The 16,348-nt window shown below is 47.4% G+C and overlaps 1 protein-coding gene across 3 annotated transcripts in view; it reads right to left on the reverse strand.

Annotated features, from left to right (window-relative positions):
- The window catches only part of LOC144141202 (arylsulfatase B-like), a 95,328-nt gene that overhangs the window by 27,245 nt on the left and 51,735 nt on the right, over positions 1-16,348 (reverse strand). For all 3 annotated transcript variants that reach the window (XM_077672765.1, XM_077672766.1, XM_077672767.1), the window contains one exon: positions 14,834-15,115. In XM_077672765.1, coding sequence (XP_077528891.1) covers positions 14,834-15,115 — 282 coding nt within the window. The remainder of the gene's footprint in view (positions 1-14,833; positions 15,116-16,348) is intronic.

The raw sequence follows: 16,348 nt of genomic DNA on the forward strand, positions 1-16,348 counted from the left end.
ACTGTGGTTGATTCCTCTGTCGTAGGAATCGGTAAAACACAAGAAACGCGCAGTGAAATCGGCAGCTGAGCATGATTTGCGGGTCGGCGGCTGTCTGGTGGATGTGCTTGACGAGCGACGTCATGCTGGCAGGTCTCTTCGGCAAAGGTGTACTAACGCCATTACCGTGACGGATAGGACGTCAGTGAAGTCTTGGTGTATCCCGGCATAAGACACTGTTGTGTTAAAATATAAAACCCGAAAACGAACAACCCTAAGTATAACGTACTCTTTAGTACTAACGGTTGCTTCCCCGCAATAAGACCGTGTGTGCAGGGGTGCACCCTTTACAGGCCGCTTGCTTCGTTGTACTGGCGTCATTGCCGTGACGCATATGATCTCAGTGAAATCTTGGTGCATCCCGGAATAAAACCCTTTCGAAAGGCAGAAAGAAGACAAGGAAAGATACGCTGCCATCACCTCGGGCGATATCCCGAATAAACTGGCAGGTGTCTGTGCGACAAAATGGCTAAGCATTGCACTTGCGTTGCGTTCAATCTTGAATAAAAGAAATGCACCGCAATCCCGCTTCGAAACAACGAAAAGTAGGGAACGCCGCTATGCAGCAAAGGTACTAAGCGAAATGTACATTGACCCGCAAAATTCACTAATTTCTAAGCCCAATCATTGAAGAACTCGAGTGGATGAACAAGCTCTTTCAGTGCGAGGACAAGGACCCTGTCAGGCTAAATGAGGAATTGATTTCATTTGTGAAAACGCTTATGGGAAGAGTTGTAATGCCTGACTATGCAGAGCCTGACAACACGGAATGGGATCAGCACATGCTTCATGTCAGGGCATGCGGCTTTGGAGTTCTTTTGCTCAGCTGTCTTCAGAATTCTTCGCTCAGTGATTCTGACCAAGTCTTTCTGTTGGAAAGGTGCCGCAAGTTTTTTATAGCTTGTACAAAAGTGTGCTGAAGCGACTTCTTGTGAACCTGTAGCTTCTGAGTGACCTGCAGCTTCTTGAACCACAAAAATAAAACCACTACTCATCAGATTTTTTGTACTGCTCGTTCGGTGATTTTACAGAGAAAAATTCACTTCGCGCTCAATAATCTGAGTTTCGCTCGCTCCAAACGAAAGTCAACGATCTGGCAGAGGGTACCCAGACCATGATCGAATTCTGGGTGGTCATGAAAAACGCGAAAACCTTTGCCGGAAAGCCGACCTTCCCTTCGAAGTCTGAGCTGACGCTTTCCTTGCAATCACTGCCGGTGTCAAACGCTGCCGTGGAACGAGTGTTCAGTCAAGTGTCACTTAGTAAAGCCGACCTTCGAAAAACGCGAAAACCTTTGCCGGAAAGCCGACCTTCCCTTCGAAGTCTGAGCTGACACTTTCCTTGCAATCACTGCCGGTGTCAAACGCTGCCGTGGAACGAGTGTTCAGTCAAGTTTCGCTTAGTAAAGCCGACCTTCGAAATAGGATGTCTAACTAGAATTTAGAAGCTCGCCTTCACGTGAAGTTTGGTCTGGCCAGGAACAGAAGCTGCTGCAAGAGTGTTGAACCGGATCAAGAATTTTTGTCCCGTTTTATGTCTGCAGAGGCAGGGCGCATTGGTTGAATACCTTCTTTTTAGGGATAGAGGCCTCCCACTTTTGATTGATTGTGGGGTGTAACGCGGCGACGCAACGCAGGCGATGAGGCGCGCCGTAGTGGAGGGCTCAGGATTAATTTTGACCACCTGAGGATCTTTAACGTGCGCCGAAATCTCGTACACACGGGCATTCTTGCTTTTCGCCTCCATCAGAAAAGCGGCAGCCGCCCCCGGGAATTGAACCCGCGACCTCGTGCTCAGCAGCACAACGCCTTCGCCACTGAGCCATCGTGGTAGATTAAGTATTAACTTGGTAAATGGCTTGTATACAACCGACAGAAGGCTGATGGTTCTGTAGTTCTTAAGAGCTTTGTTATCTCCCTTCTTGTGAATTGAAACTATGTTGGCGTTTTTCCAGGCTTTTCGTACTTTAAAAGTCCTTTAACATACTGAGAATAGCTCAGCAAGCTTTTCTAGTATTATATCTTCACCCTCTTTAAGAAGGTTTATGGTTATGCCGTCATCGCCTGCAGCTTTTCCGCTTTTCATGCCTGTAGGTGCCTTTTCTACTTCCTCTTTCGTTAGTGGTGGAACATCGCAAACAGCACTTGTAGGCTCGGTACTTTGTCTCGCTCCAGCGTCGCTGGCGCATAGCCTGGTGTATAACCGTTCTGCGATTTTTATTATCTCTTCCATATTGTGCTTGATGTTACCCTGTTCATCTCTAAGTTGCCAATAGCCAGCTTCCTCCTTGTTGCCTTGAAGCTTTCTTCTCTTCCTAAGGTTTCCTCGATGGCCGCGATGTTGTACGTGTTGAGGAACTGGGCCCCGGGCCATGGCACCGCTCAGAACGCCTTTATTCCACCTCCTTCCTCCACTCGCTAATGATGGTGATAGTCCTATGTTCATCCTCGTTCTCTTTCTCAACATACTCCCGCCCGCCGGGCCATGGCACCGCTCAGAACGCCTTTATTCCACCTCCTTCCTCCACTCGCTAATGATGGTGATAGTCCTATGTTCATCCTCGTTCTCTTTCCTCAACATACTCCCGCCCGCGACAACAGTTCTTCTGCAGACATTCAGAGAATCTGTGGAGGAAACACCACTAAACTAAATGAGGGCCAGTCCAGCATTCTAGTTGTTATAGTTTCGTCCGGTCGGTCTCATCTCGTCCGTCACTTCCGTCTCCAACGATGCTTTGAGCTGTGGTGTCGCTTCCTAGTAATTGCTCTGTTGAACGCGGGCAACGGAAGTCCATAAAAGCTCTGTCCGGCGGTATCGGCCAAATAGTGGGCTATCCTGGGGCCATGTTTCTTGCAACACCAGGTTGACTGGGGTACCCGGTGTCTCGGTCGCCATCCTTGTCGCCTCCCGCTCGGTTCCTGGTTATTCGGTCGCCGTTTCCTTCGGTAAAAGTAAGCAGCAGCCGACATCCCACTCCTTCGAGGGAATGAGTGCCCTTTTCGTTGTTTGGATTCAGCTGTGGTTACCGTCTGAACCTCAAGTCGGCCAGTCCTACGTTGTCTTCTGTCCCTGCGATTAAGCTTTTCTGTCCTGCGACGATTTGACACGGTGTTCACGAGGGAACCTTTCCCATCCAGTGGAGCCAGAGCTGAATGCTCCTTCACACACTCGACGGGTTCTGTTCCTAGATTGTCGGCCTCTTCATTTCCCTGTGGTATGCGCTCGCTCAGCGGCTTCAGAGCGACACAAGACGCTGAGTTTGCGACGCATACCGAAGACTTAGTGGGTGCCTTCAGGGTCGCTCCTGTCAGCGATTCGTTGGCAGGGACAAAGGGTTCTACAAAGGTAACTGAAGAGGCGAGTGGAACGCTGCGTGTCATTCGGAGGGATCCAACTTTAGTGACGATTTCAGGGGTCTACACGAAGTCTTGCCTTTACTGTCTTGCGGGGTTATGCGCACGTAGCCATTTTTTGATAACGTGTCTCGAAGCAGGAAAATAATTCGAAAAATCATTCCGAGGTATAAATCAGATTCTTCATATTCTTTTGTGTAATCATCAATATCCAATAGGTTTCTGACCTGATTGTCGAGCTGTACGAGGGTGATCTGTTTTTGCTGTGCGGATTCGTAGAGGGTTTTCAGCGTACCTGGTTTCACAGGGCGCTGCTCCATAGCGTGGTCTGCCGCTTTGACCAGGTCGGAAATCTGTACTCGGAGGGTATCTCTGAGCCGTAGCAGTTGGCCCGCGTCCTCTGCGTCGTCTCCGGGTTCAGTGTAGGTGGTGTGGAGCGTCGAGCAGCCGGCCATGGCGGGCGCTGCCCAAGGGCAAGGCCTCCGAGATGAAGGGATCACAAAGTATCCCAACCAGGAGTTTCCCAGGCCTTGCAAGCCTCGGAGACGCGCTGCGCCGTAAGGCAGTCCACTGGGCCGTTCCTCCCGGGTTTCACGGCACCAAATGTTGAGGAACTGGGCCCCGGGCCATGGCACCGCTCAGAACGCCTTTATTCCACCTCCTTCCTCCACTCGCTAATGATGGTGATAGTCCTATGTTCATCCTCGTTCTCTTTCCTCAACAGTACGCACGAATGTCATTTGTTTTACTTCTGTTTATCAATTTTGACAGCTCCGCTAGTTCAGTTTGATCCACGGTACTCGACAATGTACCGCAAAAGTGTTGAAGAATCGTACAGTAGGGTGGCCAGTTAGGCGCCATGGATTCTGACCCCGGTGATCTCCCTGTAGTGCATGGCCTTCGTAATGGTGTTTTCCCTAGAACAAACACATGATGCGCGCGATGAGATAGCCCCGCCGTTCCCACCTCAAATGTCATAACTGGTTAAATAAATTGTCCTTCCGGAAGAGTAATTTTATGCGCGCAAAAAATCACTTGCAAAAAAAAAAAAAAAAAAAAGATTGTTGGCTACTTTTTGGCTACTTAAAATTTTCGCATTGGGCTACTTTTGGGCTATTGTGGACGCCGATTTGGAGGTTTGTGGTTCCAACGATCTGGTAACCCTGATGCGACGAACAACATCACAGAGATGAACACGACTGCGTGCCTGGGCTGTATTTCATCGCCGCTCCCCACTTCAGGCCTGGCCTTGCGAATCGACAATGAATGTAGGAAGCCACATCACTCTACCCATTCTACGACTCGTTGCCACTGTCTCATCAATGACTGAGGCACGTGTAACAGTTTGATTTTTGAGCCGGCCGTAATGTGCGGCGCGTAAAGGCCAAACGACGTGCGGCGTACTTTCCGCGTTTCCGCGCGTCGACGTCATCCCCTGTCGAGCCGACACGCGAGCAGCGCCGATGTCTATGCTCGCCTGATATTCGCGTCGACGCAGCCAGAGAAAGCTTCAGAAAACGGGCGGCAGCGCCCGGGTTTCCTGTCCGTCTCGTAGTTCGGGTTCATCCCTTTCAGCGGAAAACAATCAATGTCTTGTTACCACGCGGTAATAGGCTGCCTTGATAGAAATTGCCAGCTATTTTTGTCCGAAAGCACGCATTTTTTTTCGTGGCTTGCTCGAATTTCATCTGGGAGATAGGGATTTTCGATAGAATAAAGGAGATCTGGCCACATCGCTTGTAGTATTAGCGTGATTAAAATTCTAGCGGCACAGTCCGTTCCATTCGCGGCTTGCTTAGGGGAGACCGGGAATGTGCGATAGCTATTCTTTACCCAGATGAGGAAGCCTTGATTACATCGCTTGTAGTACCACCATAATTGGCACCGCCTTTGATATCGGTGCGCAAGAAATAAGCGTTATCACGTACCAAATTTCTTAAATACGGCCAAAACAAAAGACACCCGACAACATTCGTTGGCAGCTTAGCTTATTATGCCGAATTCTCGGCATCCGCAATTTCTCCTAGCGTAGTCGAGAGGTTGAGCATCGCCTCCTGTATTACACTGTCACACGCATCAGCCCCGAGCGGCCAACCAATCCCGTGCATTGCACTCCGGCCACTCTAGCCTTCCCGGCGCTCTAGTCATGTGACCGGTTAATCTTGGGGCGACGCGTGGTGGAACGTTGGCAACGTTGGCAAAACGTGCTCCGCCGCAGCATATTTTCTTGCACAAGAGAGGAATCTGGCGCTGACGTCTATGCCGCTTACATTAAGGCCGTCTGTGTCATCATGGGCCGCCATTTTATTGCAGTCGCCTTAGTTTCATCATTGGCTTGGATTCAAACGTTTTAGTGACAGCAAATTTAAACAAAGTGCCATAAAAACGCGAAGAATTGTGTGCAAATATATAAGGGGGAAATAATACAGGCTGTTTTTATAACTAAGAAAAAATGAAGTAAAGCGTATTTTTGCCGGAACGGTCGTTCCTGCTATTCCGCAGGCCAAGGTTGTAGTTATGAACAATGTTAATATTTCAGGGGGGGTGGAACTAAGTAGAGACTCTGATTTTATTATTTTACCATTATTTCAAATAATAAGTTGTTTGAAGAGTTCGGAAAGTTTTTGAGCGTGCCTATGAAAACTTTGCCTTCGTGGTGAACCGGTGCACCGACCGTCAGCTACAGTTTAACAAGAAAAAAGAAAACGTGGCGTTAAACAGTCGTGGACGACAGCAAGATAGGACGGATACAGGCACCCGTATCTGTCGTATCTTGTCTTCTTCGAAGTACATTTTGTTTCTTGTTTTCGTGAGCTACAAATTTCGCGGCGGCATATTAGCCGTTCAGTCATTCGCCCTTCGACTGCGGCCTGACCAACGTGAGGTGCGATCACGCACTGCCTGCTGTTTCACCGAACACGGCTACCACAGAAAACGGAGGATTTCGGCTTCCTCGTAGCTCGTAGATGTGTTAATGCATAGTGAAGAAAGCAAATCTCCCAAAACCGCTTAAGAATCCAGTTGTCATGCCAAGCCGAAGCCAAAAGCTGGCGGGGGAGGTGGGGGGAGGGGGGGCGTCTTTCCAGAAGCCCTCACGACCTTAGAGTTTCTTTGTAACTATACTGGAGAAGAAACTGCACCTGGTAATCCATGTCGTCATGGGGAGTTATGGAAAGACCCCCCCCCTCCTCGTTTTTGGCTTAGGCTTGGCATGACAACTGGACAGTTAAGCGGTCTTTGGGATTTGCTTTCTTAACTATGCATTAACACATCTACGAGCTGCGAGGAAGCCGAAATCCTCTTTGTTTTGTGGTAGCCGTGTTCGGTGAAAAGGCAGGCAGTGCATGATCGTACCTGACGTTGGTCAGGCCGCAGTCGAAGGATGTATGCCTGAGCAGGTAATATGCCGCCGCGAAAGTTGTAGCTGACGAAAAAAAAATAAACAAAACGTACTTCGAAGAAGACAAAATACCACAGATACGGGCGCCTGTATACGTCCTATCTTGCCGTCGTCAACCACTGTTTAACGCCACATTTTATTTTTTATTCAAGTATGAACCAACTCGCACAGAAACAAATTTTGTTAAACTGTAGCTGACGGTCGGTGCACCTGTTTACCACGAAGGCGAAGTTTTCATAGGCATGGTCAAAAAGCTTTCCCAACTCTTCAAAGAACTTATCTGAAATATTGGTAACATTAACAAAATAAGAGTCTCTAACGAGTTCCCCCAAAATATTAACATTGTTGTTAACTACCAGCTGGCCCTGCAGAATACTAGGCACAACCGTTCCTGCAAAAATACGCGTCACTTCCTTTTTCCTCCGCTTTAAAGCAGCCTGTTTTATTATCCACCTATATAATAACACAGTGTTTTGCGTTTTTTGTGGCACTGCATGTGTTCGAACAAACGGCCACTAAAGCATTTCACTCCAAGCCAATGATGAAACTAAGGCGATCGCAGAATGTAATGGCGGTCCATGACTACACAGACGGTCTTGCGCTCGTGCTGTCCACGTCGTCCGTTTGTATTCCTTTCAAGTGTGTCCTTAGTAACCTCAAGCGCAGTTTTCAAACATTTATGTGATCCGCATAGACGCTAGCGCCAGATTCCTCGCTGGTGTATATTCTAAGAAACTCTATCCCCACGACGACATCAATATTACCAGGCGCCGTTTCCCATCTAGTATACTTACTTATAAACTCTATGCGCTGCAGTTCTGAGTTTCCTAACGCTGACGAGAGCGCCGTTTCTTTTTCAATCTCAAACATCGGTTGCCTTGGCAACCAGACACAAGCCGCTCTCGAATTAAGTTACGGTCGCGTGATCCCGGTTAAGATCGCGGCCCCAACTTGCCACAAGTGGGCACTGCAGGTGTACCACTCACTCCCATTGGGAACCGGCTGATGCGTTTGGCATTGTAAAAATACCGGAGTCGATGGATTGAAATTTGTCTTTCAGTTTTGAAAGTCCGTGGTACGAATCTCGGCAAAACCTCGCTGTTCTTTTCTTTTTATTGCGGTAAGGGTTTGATCACCTTTTTTACCTTGCCTTTTAATCTACAAGTGACGTTCGACTCTAACCTCAGTGGCAAGGCAGCGCTGAATTTTTTTTTGCTTACGCTTATGAAGCAGTCTGCACATAACATCAAGGTAGGGCACCGAGTTACAAGGGAATAAATTGTTCTAAGTGCGTTTTTGTTTATCAAGGTCGCTTATTTTGTTCAGATATGACGGCGATATCTTCAAATACATATTGCAGGACTTCAAAATTGGCCCGCAAGCATTCGTAGCAATGAATAAAGTAGGGCAAAGTTATTTTTATGGCAAATCTAGGGTCCTGATTACTTCATTTAGGCAATCAAACATAACTGCTCATCAACGGTTAAAAAATTAGCTGGCGATTACGATATTCCCTAATGCGATATTTGGGCGCAGCTGTATAGCTATTTTGACTGTGCAAAATATGATGAAGCAAAGAATTTCAGACGGACAGATTTTTATAGTTAGAGGAAACTTGTATTTGCGGTGGCTGATGGAGCAAATGCACCGGTTGTCTCGCTCATTGTTCAGCACTCACTCGGGGTTCTGGCGTGGGTGGTGCTGGGCCTCCGCTCTGCTCGTTTAGCTGCAGCGGCTGACAAAGCGCACGACCGGTTGCCTCACTCTCAGTTCAGCACTCACTCCTGATGGCTGCAGTGCCCTGCGGCAGCACTCGCTCGCGCGTTCTCTCGACGGCAGCTATGGTGAGCCTCTCCGTCGGCGGCGCGAAGTGCGTCTCAGGAAGGGAGCGGGAACTGTGTCTTAGGAAGCGAGCGCAAATCATCGTCACGCGCACGCCCCCCTCACGTTTTTGCCAAGCGTCGCGCAGTCGAGCGTCTCGTGCGGTCACAGCATTGTGACCCCTCCCACCCGTACACTTTCGGAAGAGCGTCTCGCGCCACCAACGCCGAACCGCCCTCCCCTCCCAATTTCTCGACAGTCTCCTCCGCTGCTATCTTACACTCTTCGGACTTGCCATCGTTCGCTCGATCACACTGACGGCGACGCCCCTCAGCCCACGAACGGGGGCCAAAGGGCTGCACCCTAAAAGATAAGTATAGCAGAGATCATAGTAACGGGTGCACCAGCGCATGTCGACGCAGCGGCTGACGCGTGACTTCGCCGGTCTTACGCTGTTACTCGCCCTCTCCTGCGTGTCCGCGTGGTGCCGCCGAACGACGCCGACGCTCCACGACGCGTGATTTCTCGTCCATGTGTTTGGGCCTTGACGATTAAAACTACAAAGAAAAGGCCAAGTGTTCGAGATTGCGTGCCTCGCGGCGATCGCCGAGCGACCCTGGCCAGTACAGGTGGTTTAGCAAAAAAAAAAAAAAAACTGGCGGAAATCCTCGAGTTGCCTAGCAACGATTAACGCCACAGCTGGTGCAACACCTGTTTCGTGGAACACGACGCGACTTCAGTAACGCCGCGCATGCGTTGTGCACGTACGACCCCCTCCCCCCCCCCCCCCCCTGCGCCAAAGCTATTGTGACGTGCTACAGCATATATGTAACGCTTGGCATGAAGAACCGGACGATATCGATGCATATGAGGATGAATACTACCAGCACAGCACAGTTCAAGGACGACGGATCATGAGAATAAACAATTTCAAATTCGTACAAATGCGCGGTGTTGTGTCCTTCAGGGCTCACGTTTAATGAACTCCTGCAGCTTCGCTATAGTTCTAGCCTGAAACGACTCAGTGCAAGCTTCACCAGTTTTTGTTTCAGTACAGCATTGATAATTATAGACCGATTTCTACTTTGTCTGTTATAACCCACATAATGGAAAAGTATCTGGCAAAAATAATGTTCAGCTTTTGTGAAAATAATTTTTTTATTGGCGCCCACCCAATATGGTTTCAAAAAAGGGCAAAGTGCCCTGACGTTGCTAGAAGATTTCTGTGACCATGTACAAGCCAAAATTGACGAGAATGAGGTTGCCTTAACTTCATTTTTGGATCTCACTCGAGCGTTTCACACGATTGACCGCGACATTCTAATTTGTAAACTTGAAGGTCTGGGATTTCGAGGACCATTCACTGCGTTGTTTAAAAATTATTTATCCTACCGGAAAGAAACTGTGAAAATTGACGCTAATTACAGCGAATTAGGATTGGAAAAATACGGAGTACCCCAAGGTTCTTCATTGGGACCTTTGTTATTTAATTTGTATGTGAATGACCTCGGAATGCCGAACCTTCAGTCCAAAATATTTCAATTCGCTGATGACACTGCCCTTCTCGTAACGCATCAGACTTTGGAGGGCGCAACAAATTATCTTCAGTCTGACATACATAAAATTATGTCATGGTTTGAACAAAACTACATACATGTTAATGCATCCAAAACAAAACTGGTTTGTTTTCACGATCCTCATAAAAAACGTGATGAGTTGAAACCCGTGTTGCTGCATTCTAAAAACTGCAAGGGCTGTTCGTGTGTTCCACTGGGACCAAGTGTTACTGCGAGATTTTTGGGATTAGAATTAGATGAGACGTTGTCGTGGCGCGTTCATGTAGAGAGCATATGTAAAATGTTACGTTATGTTGCCGCTCAGCTGTATCAAATTAAAAGTAGTACGACTGTTAAGTTAAGAAAGATTGTCTATCAAGCACTGGGGGAGTCGCTTTTAAGATACGGAATTTCGCTTTCCACTTTTTGTTCTGACACACTCGAAAAACAAATAAACAAAACAATCTTCAAGTGTGCAAAGAGTATATATGTTACGGTAGCAATTAAAATGATCTAGACAAGAAAAGCCTATTGAAAGTGGTAGATCTTCTTACAGTGGAAAAGTTACGCGATTACGTAATTTATGTAAACCATTATTACGATAACCGGTTTAAAGTGTTCAAACCAAAGAGTACGTTTGGTTTGAGAAAAAGTGAATATTACAGCGTACCACGGATTTTCACCAATTATGGGAAGCGATGCCGACTGTATTATGTTCCTTCTCTTTTTAATAAGCTACCAATTGACGCATTGCATATTCCATCATTGAAGCGAGCGAAGCTCACGTTGAAAAATGTATGCCTGGAAACGATATGAAATGTACTTGCTGCGTGTGTTTTTTTTTAAGCGTCCCTATGGAATAATATGAACTCTGTACGGAAATGTTAACTGCGATTTTCGACTTTAGTTATGTTTTCTTAATACGATAAATATAGCAAGATATCAATGAAAAGTGCTTTATTTTTCAACAAGTTCATTGATATGCATTTGTACACCTGTGATATATTTTGAGTGTTGTTATTCACCACTGTTGGTAATTTTCACACAATGCCTATTTGTGTTGCATTCTTTTTAAGTGCGAATGCACTTCTTAAGCGAGCCTGAATCGTCCGCCGCCGTAGTCCGCATAGCAACAGCTGCGGGTGCGCGCGCTCCTCGTCTTCCCTAGCAACGGGGGGAGATTGATTGGCGCGCGCTGCCTGGCCGCTGACATGCACATACCCACGTGGGGGATTGGCCAGGGATCGGGCGTGAGAAGGGCTAATGCACCCGCTTAAAGGAGTACTGACACGAAATTTCAAAGCTGAGATCCGCTCTAGCAATCAAGTACAACGACAACACAAATAGGTGTCTGTGAATAAATGCATCTTTCTTTCTTTGTAGTTGTGTGTGTGTGTGTGTGTGTGATCTCTCTTTCGCGAACATTACCGAACCGCGCAAATTCAACTCGTGCATTCGCACTTTCACATTCTTCCCCTCGGGGAAATGCGGGGAATTTTTTTGTATGTAATATCGAGGGCATATGTTCAATTTTTTGGTGCCTTCAAATATTTATTTGTTCGAATGTTTTGAACTTTATTATGTACGTGAGTGATCGTGTTTTGTTTCACTGCTGTTAACTATGCCGGCTGTCTGTGCCACACTCAAGCACGCTAGTGCTTAAGCGTTCCAGAATTAGGAATGTCTGTAATTTACAGTGCACAAATAACCTTACTTACTTACTTACCTTACCTTGTGTTTGCTTTTGCCAAGTTTCTTCGTTAACGTCAATATTTTGTGCGCGAACTCCAGCCTGCAGTTTTGAGGCATTATTTCCCGTATCACCGCAGTCATGAAAATGTACCTCTAGGGGTGATTTGTCAGAAACCAAGTGTTTTTTAATCACATTTAGGCCACCTGTATTCTTCTTTGGCCAAATCGTGCAGGATAATGGCATATCCTGCACGATTATGCAAACTGCTATCGCTTCTTGACTGCGCAAACTGCTTTATGAATCTAACAAAAAACATTTGATATTCTTATATAACTAAACGAACATGCGCGCTTCCCATCAAGGCGTACCTGATTAATTTTGTTTTTCGGTTTATTGCTATTCGCGTATATAAGAGAAGCATGGGAAATGTTTGTGAGCACTCTCTTTCAGTCTTTCAAGATTTAAATTTCTGTAAGGCTTGTTGTTGGGCTAGTTGGTATCGGTAGTTGTACATGGTTGGAAAAGCGCTTGTTTTTAGCACACGGGACAAACGTAGAGCGGAAGAAAACCAGACAGAACGAATGAAGCGCCTCACTAGTTCTGTCTGGTTTTCTTTCGCTCTACGTTTGTCCCTTGAGTTACAAACAAGCGCTTTTCCAAACATAAATTCCTGCACCGGCCAATCTCACCATAACCTGGACCCAGCCGGTACACTACCATTAGTAGCTCATTCTTCATTCACGCATCGCCCACAAGCATCTCGTTCACGGGCGCCTGCGATTTTCGTCTTCCCTTTTGCTGGTCTCACACCAAGGTCGGGGGGTCCGTTGCCCTTAAAACGGTTCACCATGAACCCGGGTGCATGTCTGTAAGTATTTTATGAAGAATCATATTACAACATTTTTTGTTGTATTAAACCTAAAATTTATTGATCTCTTTTTTGAGATCTTAAATGGCCTCATTACGTGAATTAGCAAGTCTTTTGTTCCACATCTGAGCAACGACGAGCCCTGAATTGAACTATTTGGAAATTTGTAAATATACTAAAGAACCTATTCTTTTAGGTGCGGAGTACCTTAGGACCGCAGTAAGTCCGTCCGCGTCGGTGTGCATAGCATTTACAATAGCCAAGAATCACACAGGCGCCGGCACTGCAGGAGCCTGTGTCTGGTAGACCAGACAGAGTTAGTGTCAGTCGTCGTACCCACTGGGCTACGACCTCGAGTTAGTACCCGAGAGCCAAACGGCTTACTCCCTCGCCTGTAACGGTGCGGAGTACCTTAGGACCCCCCAACGTTCGTCCGCGTTCATCCGTGCTAACACCACCATCAAGGGAAAATCCCGCGAAATTCCAGTTGAGCCGTGAGTTGCAGTTTCATTTAGGGAATAATCAGGGTGCAACTCACGGGCCAGATCGAATGATGGTCGGGGCGCAAATCGGATGTCACTCGGGGCGTAACTTGGATGTCACTTCGAGTCCCCGTACTCCACACCCTCGTCATCACCCACGGAGTGGAGAGGCTGCCACTTTTAAATGCAGAGCATTTCAGTAACTCACGATGTCACCCGCGTTGACGTCCGTAGTCCGCACCCTCCCTACTATATAAAAAAATACTATCCGGCTTCCGGTTTCGATCCCTCGACCCTGCGGGCGGAACGCAATGTACATGGTGCTCTACCCACTGCGCCACAAAGCCGACACAGAATGGGACGCTAAGAACGCGCCTTATATCGTTGACTCATTCAAATTACTGCTGACGAGCGCTCTCTCGTCAGCAGTTGCCACAAGTGCAACAACAATAACGTACCGCAAACTACTTAACGTCGTGCGCCCCCGGAAATGTTCTGAATTTGATGGTGGCCCTCGCGAGGGGGATGTTTCACTGCGTCTTCTCTCGGTCGCGGGACCCGTGGCGCCATCTGGCGGAGGCGCGGCACAACTTGTAGCACTTTGAAAAGATGGGGCGCCAGCCAGCTGTGTGTGTGCGTGCCGCACTTGTACAAATGGCGAGTGCATTGGCTGTCCACAGAGCAAAGCATTCGTGCAAGTAAGCCGTTGCAGTCAGTCAGTCAGTCAGTTTTAAAAGATAATTGCACGTACGCTCGCATTGAACAAGGACCCAACCCCTAAAGAACAACAAGAGCTGCAGAAGCTGCTTGCCCACATTTTTTTCTAGTTGCTCCGAACTAGCCACGAGCATCCAGTGGCTTCCCCACAGCCTCCTTCGTCGAACCTATCTTATATAGCTCCCCCCTTGCATGGCACGTGCCTCAGCCAGTGACCGTATGAAATCGGCGAGTTATGCGCTGTGTGAACGAAGCGGACGCAGCGTTGAAAGACAAATATAGAGGCGCGCAAACGTCTTTTTACAGATAACGCTTCGCACATTCAGTTTATGCGCACGCAAAAAAGAAATTGAGCTGTTTCGCTGCGTGAAGGTGGATGACCAGTGACGCTTTGTAGCACACGAACACATAGTTAACTCAGGTTTTAGGCGAAAGCTATGCGCAAAGTTTATTTTTCTTTGCGCATACCTTCCTTGAATAGCACGCCAGCTACGACCTCCGGTGGAGAGGGCACGCATGGCCAGCACGGTACGAGGTATCCCGGAGTATATCCCGTAGGTATCCCGGTGGTATCCAGAGGTATATGATGCCTCCCACCGGGCGGGTGCCCTAACATCCGCACCTCTACTCAAATAAAGTTTATATCTCCGTTATTTGTTTTTATAAAAAAAGCAAGGGCTCTTTTTGTAACTCTATTTGTGCACCGAATATGAAAACACCTAATTCACAATTATTTTCTTTATTTTATTGTTGAGTAAAAGTTGTACTTTATTACGGTAAAATTCTCTCAAACGACACCTAGCCTCGTCTCATATTTTTAAAACTAAGTTTGAAGGCGCACTCAAATGTTTCTTTCGCTAATGTTTTCTCGTGAGGTGAGCATAGTTTCGTTCGGTTCACTCACCGGCCGAAGAGTACAGCGTAGGCAGCCAGTCACTGATATGCATCAGCTGCTGAGATACTCTCCCTCTGTTCTCCAACCGCGGACTCCAGACGAAACCTGCAGCCCGAATGGCCCCTTCCCACAGGCTTCCCTTGAGTCCGCGCAGTGGCCAGTTTCCCCCCAAGCTGAACAGAGTGGCGCCATTGTCGCTGCTAAATACGAGCACGGTGTCCTCCAGCATCGAGGCGGCTTCCAGGGCTTCCATGAGGCTTCCGATGGACTGGTCCAAGGCGTCCACCATTCCTGCATAGCAAACAAAGCATAGTTTGGTGAAACGTTTCAGATATGCAAGTAACAGTGAAAACAATGAGTTACACATTTTTAATATTCTTTACCCTAAATTCATAGCTATAACTTTTGCGCACAAAAACGAGGACTAAACGGAGACAACGAAGACCAGCGCAGACTTACAACTGAAATTTTATTCATCACTCGACACATATATACCCTCTTTGACATCACCCGCGCATGCTCAAATGCGTACGCATCTCGTCATACACACAAACCCAAGAAAAAACACACTGTAACATTTGCATTATCTCATGTCATCTAACAACTTAATTTCCTAATCCGACAGGGCTACTGACGGTTTACTTATGCACTTTCCCTTTCATTTCGACAGCTGCCAGGCTTCCACTATCTCTCTTGTAGTCCTGTCTTGGTGGTGGAACTCCGTCGTCGCTAGGTCAAACAAGGGCTCGCACTTCTTTGTTGTGCACTGCGCACTGTGCGCAGCCAGATGCGTGTATGGCCGACCTTTAAGGCTGGACATATGTTCCCTGAGCCTTACATTTATGCATCTGCTCGTATGCCCAACGTACTGGTTCCCCCATGTGAACGGAATTTTGTACACAACGTTTTTTTTTGCATTCGAAAAAATTGTACGTGTGACGCATAGTACATTTAGTAGTCTTGCTGCTAGCCCTTTCTTCGTACAGTCTGTTAACCGCCGGGCACAGGCGTCCCACTTTGCTTTTGGCAGAAAAAACCACATTCACGTTGTACCTGGCAGCGGCTTTTTTGAGCCTGTGAGACAACCCGTGCACGTAAGGAATTACTGACATGCTCTTGTCCTTGCTTTCGGCGCTTTTTTCCTTCTCCTTTCCTTCCATTTTTACTCGTTTTAGTAGCCTTTCGCTAACTGTTAGCAACATCGCCGTTGGGTACCCTGCCTTTTCAAGACGGTGCCTCTGCGCACCAAACGCTTCTTCCATTCTGTGTTTGCAGGTTTTGTCGAGAACGGATTTCAGACACCCAATTACTATCCCATTCTTAACTATCCTTGAGTGGCCAGACGTGCACTCTAAGAGTGGTTTCTCCGTTCGTGGTGAATACTGCCAACACAAGTGGTGTTCTTCAAAGGTGAACTGCACATCCAGGAATTGTAACGATTTTTCTTTTGGCATCTCATATTTGAAGTTTAGCCCTCCCCCTCTTAAGATGAATATGTCAACTACCTGGGCACTGAACGTTTCT

Source organism: Haemaphysalis longicornis, unplaced genomic scaffold, assembly GCF_048455015.1.
Source record: "Haemaphysalis longicornis isolate Haplotype H1 unplaced genomic scaffold, Haemaphysalis longicornis Haplotype H1 scaffold_6, whole genome shotgun sequence".
Taxonomy (NCBI): domain Eukaryota; kingdom Metazoa; phylum Arthropoda; class Arachnida; order Ixodida; family Ixodidae; genus Haemaphysalis; species Haemaphysalis longicornis.